The 11094-nt window shown below is 48.3% G+C and overlaps 1 protein-coding gene across 1 annotated transcript; it reads left to right on the top strand.

The window, feature by feature from the left end:
• The first annotated feature begins 222 nt into the window (after positions 1-222).
• Positions 223-8528, top strand: LOC310645395 (cytochrome P450 1A5-like). The gene is made up of 7 exons (XM_083371086.1): positions 223-1009; positions 2978-3845; positions 4115-4241; positions 5214-5303; positions 5763-5886; positions 6662-6748; positions 8099-8528. Exons 2-7 carry the CDS (start codon positions 3012-3014, stop codon positions 8400-8402), a joined length of 1566 nt encoding a protein of 521 aa, XP_083227212.1. The 5' UTR covers positions 223-1009; positions 2978-3011; the 3' UTR covers positions 8403-8528.
• The last annotated feature ends 2566 nt before the right edge of the window (positions 8529-11094 follow it).

The following is an 11094-nucleotide window of genomic DNA, read 5'->3' as shown; positions in this document are numbered from 1 at the left end:
GGGCGCTTTGGAGAATAGCTTGACTCCCTCTTCTTTGGGGCAGCCCCTGAGATATTGGACCACTGCTATCATGTCCCCCCTTGTCCTTCTCTTCATTAAACTAGACATCCCCAATTCCTGCAACCGTTCTTCACATGTTTTAACCTCCAGTCCCCTAATCATCTTGGTTGCTCTTCTCTGCACTCTTTCCAGAGACTCATTCATTGCAGTAAACAAACTAGCGTAGTTCTCTTTGTTTGAAGAAGACCAGCAGCTGGCGGGCTGAAAATGGAAGACATCAATCACCTGGTTGGTGACAATTTACTCCAGCATGGTCTTGTGATGGGTAGGAGGAAGAACCTTGAGGATCAGGAGAAACAGATGCAACCAAGACAATAATGGTCAGATAAAGGAAATTTGTGCCCAAGGCAGAAATGTAAAGTGAGAACACATCTCAGAAAAAACCCTCTGAATAAAAAATGTATTAGCTAGGTCCAGGATGACTTTGGTTTCCTCCTGTAGTCTGATCGACTTTGAAGAGTCGACAAGTTCACACAACACCATGAACCATCTTAGGCCTTGTTTTATTTTATTTATTTACTTATTAAATTTATTTGTTTGCTTTTGGCTCAGGAGAGGGGCTTGCGGATTAATGCATTGTGCAAACCCAGCCCACTGGACTTGATTAACTTTTTAAGTCCAGGCTTAAACAATGGTTGAATGCAAAAGAGAAATCCAGCCTCCTTCATTACCAGCAAAATCTGGAGCAATCTTGGTAATCAAGAAGCACGTTATTTATTATCTGTTTTTAGCCCAATGCCATGGGCTGCAATATTTTCCTTGGATTTTCTCCAGCTGGACTTGGAGAGCTTGTGGGTTAAATAATCATTTCTCAGAAAGGAGAGCACAGAACGCTTTTATATAAAGCATCCGGCAGCAAGAGAAACAGCAGAAGACATTTGGACAAGAATCTTTCCTTGTGGACTGTCCTGGCGTCACTGCTAGCTCTTATTCCTCCTGATTTTACCAGGTATTTATTAAGGGAGGGAGGGAGGGAGGGAGGGAGGGAGGGAGGAAGGAAGGAAGGAAGGAAGGAAGGAAGGAAGGAAGGAAGGAAGGAAGGAAGGAAGGAAGGAAGGGAGTTGGAGGGAGGAAGAGTAGAAGGAAGGAGAGGGAGGAGGGGAAGGAAGGAAGGAAGGAAGGAAGGAAGGAAGGAAGGAAGGAAGGAAGGAAGGAAGGAAGGAAGGTAGTTGGTGGGAGGAAGAGTAGAAGGAAGGAGAGGGAGGAGGGGAAGGAAGGAAGGAAGGAAGGGAGTCGGAGGGAGGAAGAGTAGAAGGAAGGAGAGGGAGGAGGGGAAGGAAGGAAGGAAGGAAGGAAGGAAGGAAGGAAGGAAGGAAGGAAGGAAGGAAAAAGTCAAGTCAACAAGGGAAGCCAGCTTTGCTTAACAATCATATGATTCATTTAACAACTGCAGTGATTCGCTTAACAGTTGTGGCCAAAAAAGTAATAAAATTGGACAAGGCTCAATTAACAACCACCTTGCCTAGCAATGGAATCCCTGGCCCCACTTGTAGTTGTAAATCAGGGGTGTCAAACTCAATTTCATTGAGGGCTGCATCAGCATTGTGGTTGTCCTCAGGGGGCCGGGTGGGTGTGGCCAGGTGGGCGCGGCCTACTGGGTGGGCATGGCTGGAGTGGGTGTGTCCTACTGGGTGGGCGTGGCCAGCTCTACATCGTTTGCGTCAAGGGTGCCTATGGGGGCCTGGGCAGGAGTGGGACAGATCTGGGGGTCTCTGGCAGAAGGAGATGGGACCAGGGCAAGTGCCAAGGCATGGTCCACTGGAGGAGCCTCACTGTTCCTCTCAGGCCATGGGGAGGGGGGCTGGACAGTGACACAGAGGTCAAAAGCCCAGCCCTCAAGCACCCGCGGCACTAAGCCCAGACCCACTTCCCCAAGGGGGCGCCCAGCTGCACTTACCTCCTCCTCGAGGCTGCTGCTGCTGTGCTTGTTCTCCTTAGCCAGGAGATGGGTACGAGGGCAAAGTCAAGAGGGAGGCCCACTCCCTCTCCATGTAAGGAGACCTAGCTTTGTATTCAAAGCTTCCTTAGCAATAGGATGGGAGAACCCCCAGGATAGGCCAGGAGGAGGGGGCAAGGGGATGGTGAAAGGGCAGCAGGGCAGGACTAAGGCAGGACTTCCCTCAGACCCTCCCTCTCCTTCCTTCCTTCCTTCTTTCCTTCCAAGAACAGAGTGGTAGGAAAATATTTGAGATGAGGGAGGAAGAAAAACAGGCAAGAAACGCAGCTGGGGAAATGTCATCCTTCATGAGGAATGAAGAAATGCACCGTCGCCTGGAAGTAGCCAGCACATGACTCTCGCCTACTTCACATATCCGGCTTGGTGGGCTCTAGTGGAGGGGATGCCATGAGCAGCATGAGAGTTGATGTTACCTGTGCAATGCTGCCCAGCCCCCAGCCTGCCCAGTTTTGGCAGGCAGTGAGGCGCTCTCCTCACAGTGCCAAGAGGCTGAGCTGGGTGGCATGAATCTGAAGAGAAGCACAACGCTGCCCAATCCCTAGCCTGCCCGATGTAGACAGGGCCATGTGCTGGCCACTTCCAGGCGATGGTGCATTTCTTCATTCCTCACAAAGGGTGCTACCTCCCTAGCGTGCGCCCAAGGGGCAGGGCCGACACGGCAGGGGCTGGTCCTTCGCTGTTTCCAGATGGCCTTGTGGAGCTAAGACTGAATGTATTTCAGCATAGATGACCACCATGAAATTGTATATTGGCTCCCGGCTGGCCTGGGCCAGGGCCAAGGCAGCGGGGGCCATTCCCTCACTGTTTCCAGGATGGCTTTGTGGGCCACATGAAACCACTTTGCTGGCCCCATCCGGCCCCCGGGCCTTGTGTTTGACATGTCTGTTGTAAATCAAGGACTCCCTGTGCTGATTTTGCCTTCCTAATTCTGCCCCCGTCCTATCTTTTCTCTAATTCCAGTTGAGTTTTGAAGAGGACCTTATTCAGTTTAGCCATGCCGCTCCCCTGGATCCTGGCATCACTTTCGGCAGCAGAGGTCCTGATTGGCCTGGCTGTTTTCTGCCTCCTCTTCCTCGTCCTCCAGTCCTTCCGGAGAAAGACCCCCCAGGGCCTAAAGAAAATCCCTGGTCCACGTGGCTACCCTTTGCTTGGCAACCTACTGGAGGTGGGGAAAAATGTCCACCTCAGTTTGACTCAACTGAGCCGGACTTATGGAGACATCATGATGATCCACCTTGGGACAAAGCCGGTCTTGGTGCTGAGTGGGCTGGAGACCATCAAGGAAGCTCTTGTGAAACACGGAGAAGTCTTCAAAGGACGTCCTGACCTCTACATCTTCCGCCATGTGACTGATGGGCAGAGTCTGTCTTTCGGCACGGATTCTGGACCGGTGTGGTTGGCTCGTCGGAAGCTGACTCACAACGCCCTGAAAACTTTTGCTACCTCGCCCAGCCTCACCTCCCTCTCCACCTGCCTCTTGGAAGAACACGTCTCCACGGAGGTCAACCATCTGATGGCAAAGCTCCAGGAGGTCATGCTCGCCAAGAACCGTCTTGACCCCTATCTGTACTTGACGGTCGCCGTGGCCAATATAATTTTGGCCATATGTTTCGGCAAGCGTTATGACTATGAGGATGAGGAACTGCTCAACCTTGTGATCAACAGCGAGCAGTTTCTGAAATCCACAGGCTCGGGGAATCTAGCCAACTTCATCTCTCTTCTTCAGTATCTTCCCAACAGCAGTGTGAAAAAGTTTAAGAGCTACAACAAGCAATTTAGTCACTTCTTGCAGAAGAACGTTAAAGAGCATTACGAGAGCTTCAAGAAGGTAAGACATGACACTCTTACAATATCCTACAAATTCTGACATTTGGCAAACTTGCCCCCCTGGTCATCAAAATTAACTTCTGCTATTCTCCTAATACAAAACCCAGTCTAAATCAGATGAAAGACCAAAGGGACTCTATGAAAATGGTGGTGGTCTTCAATCTATCTCAAGCTGGGCTTCCTGAAACAAAAGCCGACAGTTCCTTGAAGCTGCATCTTATGGGGTATTACTGTAAGGTCAACACAACTTTTGTGGATCTCTCCTTTCAGGACCACATCCGCGATATCACCGATTCTCTGATCGAGGAGAGCCAAAAACAGAAGCTGGAGTCCAAGGGGAAAATTCAGGTCCCCCCTGAATTGATTGTGAACCTGGTTAATGACATTTTTGGAGCTGGTAAGATCTTCGCCTGAGGGTCTAAAGCGGGTAGGCAACCTTGGCTCTTTTATGACTTGTGGACTTGCATGAGTTGCATGAGTCTAAAGTCAGAGGACTATTCCTGGGTGGGCTTCTTGTCCAGACTACCTCACAGGGCTAACTTTAATCTAGCAAGTCTCCATGTACAGGCAATCCTTGACTTACAACAGTTCATTTAGTAACCATTCAAAGTGACGACGACACCGCCGTAAGCAACATATGACCGTTTCCCCACAATGAACCACCCTGGCACCATCCCTGTGGTCGCGTGGTCAAAATTCAGAGCCCTAGGCGATTGATTCAAATTTATGATGGTCGCAGTGTCCCCCCCAGAGTCACGTTATCCCCTTTTGTGACCTTCTGACAAGCAAAGTTCATGGGGAAAGCCGGATTCTCTTAACGACCGGGTTGCTAACTGAATAACAGCAGGGATTTCCGTAACAAATGCGGCAAGAAAGGTCGTAAAATGGGGTAAACTCGCTTGCTTAGCAACAGAAATGTCGGCCTCTATTTCAGCCGTAAGTTGAGGACTACCTCAACTTACCCCACACACCCCTTTCCTTTTCCTCTCTGGAAAACTAAGGAGGGTCTCCTTCCATGAGCTGAGAGACCTTTTACATATCAGTTATCCAATCTCTGGCTTTTCCTCCCATCTCCCAAGGCCATTCCCACAGGCCAGGACACTTGCATTGGCTTCTGAGTGGCTACTGCGGGATAATGGGAGAACCCCTAATTGCATTTATTCCTTACCTGGGACTGGGTTTGATTGGAGCGTGAGCAATCTCACTTCTCCATCCCCAAGGAAAGGTATTTGTGGAAGCATCTGGGCAAAAAGCCGTCCCGCAGGTGAGACTCCTGTGTAAGTCCAGAAGGCAAGATGGGCTGGTTTCTATCCTGCCATGTCCTCTTTGTGAGTGTGTGTGTCTGTCTGTTTGTTGTTTGTTGTTACAGGTTTCAGCACAATAGCCATCGGGTTGTCCTGGTCCATTTTGTATCTCGTCTCATATCCCGAAATTCAGAAAAAGATCCAGGAAGAAATAGGTACGATAGGATCTCTTCCTTCTCAGCCAGGAGAATGGATTTGGAAGCAGGAGTTATTTTTCTTAGGCATTTATTTATTTATTTATTTGAATGCACTAGTCCCGCAATGCCAACGGACTCTTCACGGAACAAAATAAGAGGCTGGGTTTGCAAATTGACGCTCAGCCTTGGGCGGCGGGGGGGGGGGAGAAACCAAAACAACCCAGCTTATTACTTAAGGCATACATACGCACGGCCTTTGTCAGCCCTGAGAAACCGATCTTCATGTGGGCTTCTCCGGGATGCTTTTTTGAATTATGCTCTTGGCCCAGGCCCAAGCCTCTCTTCTCTGACCATTGCTTTAGCAGTAGCACTTCATCCTAACCTTCAAGGTCCCTCCCTGTGCCCAGTACAGCTTTAGAGATAAGGTCTTCTCAAGGAAAAGGGGGAGATCTTTGATTCTTCCTCCCCACCTTCCAGATGTCAACATCGGCAGAGAACGTAAGCCGCGATTATCCGATCGATCTCTGCTCCCTTACACAGAAGCTTTCATCCTGGAAGTCTTCAGACACTCCAGCTTTCTGCCATTCACAATTCCCCACAGGTGAGTCCCACATTCCAAAAGAGAGATAGATGAGCCCCCAGACCAGTCCCCGAACCTGGTCAGATCTCACCATTCATGGATTCTCGTGACTTGGTGCAGGATGTTCAGTGTTCTGGCAGGTTGGGAAGAACTGGTGAAATGGGGGGGGGAGACCAAGAACTGGTGTAATGGGGGGGGAGTCTTTCTGTCTTGAACAGAATGAGTCCCACTTTGGTGTCGTTGGAAAGGGCAATAAAGAAGGATCACCTTTGACAATGGGTCAGATTTGAGTGGGAGCTGCCAGGAAAACCATCCTTGAGCCCATCTCTATAAGAAAAGGATTTAAGCCATGGAGGGGTGGGGGGAGTTCTTGGTGCTCTCTGACCTTGACTGTTTTCTCGCAGACGTTTCATTACCCAACTAGGTCATATCATCAGTGATCTGACGGTGTTGAGGGTGCTGTGATGGTGATTATCGGGTCTTGATGATGTTACCTAGTTGGATAATGAAACATCTGCAAGAAAACCACCAAGCTCAGAGAACACCAAGGACCCCACAGGTCAACTCTGAGCTACAAATATTCTCTTCCATTGGCAATTTGTTCAACATCTGCATTGCTGCGTAAAGGCAATGCTACATCTACCAGACAGTATCCTCTAATAATTATGTTTAGATATTTGGGGTTTGAAAATTCGCCTCCATCCTCTGTCCCATCTTTCTTTTCTTCCCAGAAAAGGTTGGGCAGACTTTTCTTTGGAAAAAAAACACATTTATATTTTCTTCTTTTCCTTTGCAGCACCACTAGAGATACCGTCTTCAAGGGCTACTTCATTCCTAAGGACCTCTGCGTCTTTATCAACCTGTGGCAAGTCAACCATGATGAGTAAGTAGCGAGTTCTCATGGAATAACAGAAATAATAAAATAACACGATTGGAAGAGACCCTGGAGCTCTCCTAGTCCAACCCGCTGCTCCAGCAAGAGACCTTATACACCAGGGGTGTCAAACTCAATTTCATTGAGGGCCGCATCAGCATTGCGGTTGCCCTCAGGGGGCCGGGTGGGTGTGGCCAGGGTGGGTGTGGCCTACTGGGTGGGCGTGGCTAGAGTGCGTATGGCCTACTGGGTGGGCGTGGCCAGCTCTACATCGTTCGCATCAAGGGTGCCTATGGGGGCCTGGGCAGGAGTGGGACAGATCTGGGGGTCTCTGGCAGGAGGAGGGTCTCTGGGCCAGGGCCAAGGCAGTGGGGGCCGTTCCCTCACTGTTTCCAGGATGGCTTCGTGGGCCACATGAAACCACTTCGCGGGCCGGATCTGGCCCCCGGGCCTTGTGTTTGACATGTCTGTTATACACCATTTAATAATTTAATTTAATTTAATAATTTGATTTCTATACCGCCCTTCTCCCGAAGGACTCAGGGCGGTGAACAGGGCAATACACAATAAAAATCGAATACAAAAATTAAAAAGCCATTAAACATCATGCCCATAAAATCAGTACATATTAAAGTTAAAACTAGTTTTAAAAACCCATTTAGACCCATTTAGACAAATGGTCATCCAGTCTCTCCCAATTTCTGGAGGCAAGTCGTTCCACTGATTAACTGTTCTAACTGTCAGGAAATTTCTCCTTGTTGGAGAAATTGCTCTCCAGTAGGTCTCCTTATGGGGCCACCCACAGCTATTGTTAGATGTTTTGTGCCAGCCATTGGCAGTTACCCAAAAAGGTCATCAGATGGAAGCAAAGAGGCTTCTTTGCTTCCACTGATGAGTCAGGGGTCCTAGGCCCCTGCATCCCCATTGGAGAGAGTGTTTTATGGTTAGGGAGGGGCTGAGACCCCCCATAAATACCTCTGCTCAAGGGCTGCTCTTCGTCCTTGTTCTTGTTCTTTCTCTCTTGCATGCATTCTCTCTCTATCATACAAGCATGGATGCCTCCATGCCATATAGCTCTTTTTATATAATCTATCAATGAATAAAGCTTCATAATGATTGCATCTCTGCATCCTGCCTCTTTTACTTGGAAGCACCTTAACGACCCATCGATCTCTCGTGAGTTTCATCTTCACAGCTTGCTCAAACATGGTTTGTTGGCTACAACACGAGTCTCAGGGCTTGGCTAAGCCCAAGTCAAGCAACCATATTAAGGCTTGGTGTGGTGTGTGAACTCAAGTCAGCAAACTCGTATTTTTGAGCCGCTGGCCTCCATCCTTCATTCCATGTATCTCTTCGTAGGAATCTTTGGAAAGACCCCTCGGCCTTCGTTCCCGAGCGTTTCCTCACTGCCAGTGGGAAAGAAGTCAGCACGGCTGAAAGTGAGAAACTCCAGATATTCGGTTTAGGGAAGCGGCGATGCATCGGCGAGCCCATCGCTCGACGGGAAATCTTCCTTTTCTTGACCAGTTTGCTGCAAAACCTGCAATTCAGCATTCCCGACGGGGTGACGGTCAACATGACCCCTGTTTTCGGCCTCATCTTGAGGCACGAGCGATGTGAACACGTCCAAGTGAAACAGCGTTTTCCTAAAAAAACAGGCTAATTACAAAAAGGATAAATTGCTTGCCAGCCTGTAGAAAGAATCTCACTCTTTTCGGCATCTTTTCGACATATCCACCTAGAGGAAAGTATTGTATGAGCCTATCCAAAGTTAGTAAAAAAAAAGTTATAAGTCTCCCCGTTCAATTGTGTCTGACTCCGGGGTGGTACTCATCTCCGTTTCTTAGCCAAGGGAGCAAGCGTTGTCCGAAGACATTTTCCAGGGTCATGTGGCCAGCATGGCTATACCCCGAGATTCACGGAAGGCGGTTACCTCCCCACCAAAGTGGTACTTATTGCTCTACTCGCATTTCCATGCTTTCAAACTGCTCGGTGAGCAGGAGCTGGAGCAAGGGACAGGAGCTTTGGTCTCGAACCAGGGCTGTCAACTTTCCATCTGACAATCTCAGCATCTTTAACAGCTGAGCCATTGTGCCCCCTGGAAAATGCTAAAATAAGCTTAATAGACCCATAAATCATAGACGGGGTGGGGGGTGGGGGTGGGAGAAGCCCGCTGCTGTGATTTCTATAGTTACAACTATATACCGAACAAAATCACTCTTTTCTTTCTTGGTCCAGCCATTGTATTTTCTAAACTTAGATTGTAACCCCTTCCACTCTAGTTTTTGTGTCCTAAACCAGAGGTCCTCAACCTTTTGGGCACCAGGGACCGGTTCTGTGGAGAGTGGTTTTTCCATGGACCGGACGGTGCATGGTTTTGTCTGCTGACTGCATCCCACGGATGGAGCTTTGCTTGTTTTAGCGGATCCGCTCCTGGCATGCCGTGGCCCGGTAGTGATCCATCGACTGGGGTTTGGGGACCCTTGCCCTAAACAACTCCTCCCCTCCCACGCTTTTCTGACCGAAAGCTCTTAGGAAATAGAAAATCGGTGCTTCTTTAATTGATTCCCAAACTTCTAATAAAAAATATTCTCCGGTATCTTTGCCCTGACGGGCTTGAAGCAATCCGGTTAGCCAGCCTGCTATTAATTTCCTTTCCCATGGGTTGATTCAACAGCCAGGCTCCTAAGGTGTGTGGGACTTTGCACGGATGCACACATGCTCACACACACACACACACACACACACACACACACACAGACTGAAGGGCTGGGTTGAATAATGACCCTGGCATTGGTCCAAGTAAAAATGGGAGGCCTGTTATTATTAGCTGAGCGGTAGATCTCTTCTTATATAACCGCCTGGCAGACAAAAAGGAAAAAGAAAAAAAGAAAACTTGATAGGTTCACGAGGATTTGAGAGGTTCAAGAGTTTATCTGCGAGACAGAATACAGAAGAAAAGAGCTTGAAGGGACCTTGGAGGTCTTCTAGTCCAACCCCCTGCGCAGGCCGGAAGCCCGATATCATTTCAGACAAACAGTTGTCCCAACCTCTTCTTAAAAACCTCCAGGGATGGAGCCCCCATAACTTCTGAAGACAAGCTCTTCCACTGATTAACTGTCCTCACTGTCAGGGAATTCTTCCTTAGTTCTAGGTTGCTTCTCTCCTCGATCAGTTGCCATCCGTTGCTGCTTGTCCTGCCCTCAGGTGGTTTTGGAGACTAGGTTGACCCCCTCCTCTTTCTGGCAGCCCCTGAGATATTGGAACACTGCTATCATGTCACCCCTGGTCCTTCTTTGGAGAGGACATTTTAGGAAGAAGAAAAGCTTTTTTAAAAAAATCCACACTTTTTTTAAGGCAGACTAAGGTGTGTGTTTGTATCGTTGTTTTTTTTTTTAATTTGGGCACATCCATCTCTTCTCACCTTTCACCTCCTGTGTTTCCTTCAAAATAAGAGTAGCCTTGTTATCCTTTCCTCTTTAACATCAAGTACCTGGAAGGACCAACAGGTGGATTTAAGATTTCAAGCTCCTGGGTTTACCAGACTGGATCCACAGCACCACCTACTGGTGGCCGGAGACATTGCAGGCTATTCAGCTTCCAGATGAAATTTGGAGAAGCAGCAACTCTGACCGGCCCCCCACGAAAGTATATACAGGTAGTCCTCAACTTACGATGGATCCTGAAAAAAGAGACTTACGACCCAGATTTGGAGTTCCAATGTAAGCTCCCATCCCAGTTGCATGGGTGCATTTTGGACAACTGGCCGCATTTGTGGCCATTTACAGTATCTCGCTGGTCAGGTGACTGCAATTTCTGATATTTCTGCTGGAAACTCATTAAGTGGTTCAACTCACTTAAGAGCCACTTGGCTTAACACTGGATATCCTGGTGCCAGCTGTCGTATGTTGAGGACTACTTGCACAGTGGCTAATGGTTTGTCCCTAGGCTGGGAAGGAACAGAGAGACTGTATACAAGAATAGAATAGAATAGAATAGAATAGAATAGAATAGAATAGAATAGAATAGAATAGAGTAGAGTAGAGTAGAGTAGAGTAGAGTAGAGTAGAGTAGAGTAGAGTAGAGCAGAGCAGAGCAGAGCAGAGCAGAGCAGAGCAGAGTAGATTTCTGGAGGCAAGCTGTTCCACTGGTTGATTTTTCTCACTGTCAGAAAGTTTCTCCTTAATTCCAGGTTGCTTCTCTCCTTGATCAGTTTCCAACCATTATTTCTCGTCCTTCCCTCTGGTGCTTTGGAGAATAACATGACCCCCTCTTCTTTGTGGCAGCCCCTCAAATACTGGAACACTGCTGTCATGTCTCCCCTATTTCTTCTTTTCTTTAGACTAGCCAAACCC

This window comes from Vipera ursinii (genome assembly GCF_947247035.1).
Source record: "Vipera ursinii genome assembly, chromosome: 11".
Lineage (NCBI taxonomy): Eukaryota > Metazoa > Chordata > Lepidosauria > Squamata > Viperidae > Vipera > Vipera ursinii.
Note: the sequence above shows the minus strand (reverse complement) of the source record. Positions and strands in the feature narration are given on the sequence as shown.

Coding starts and splice junctions, on each gene's coding strand:
- LOC310645395 (XM_083371086.1), top strand. CDS start 3,012: ATGCCGCTCCCCTGGATCCTGGCATCACTTTCGGCAGCAGAGGTCCTG. Junction 5,304..5,762: donor AAAGATCCAGGAAGAAATAG/GTACGATAGGAT, acceptor CCCACCTTCCAG/ATGTCAACATCGGCAGAGAA. Junction 5,887..6,661: donor CCATTCACAATTCCCCACAG/GTGAGTCCCACA, acceptor TTTCCTTTGCAG/CACCACTAGAGATACCGTCT.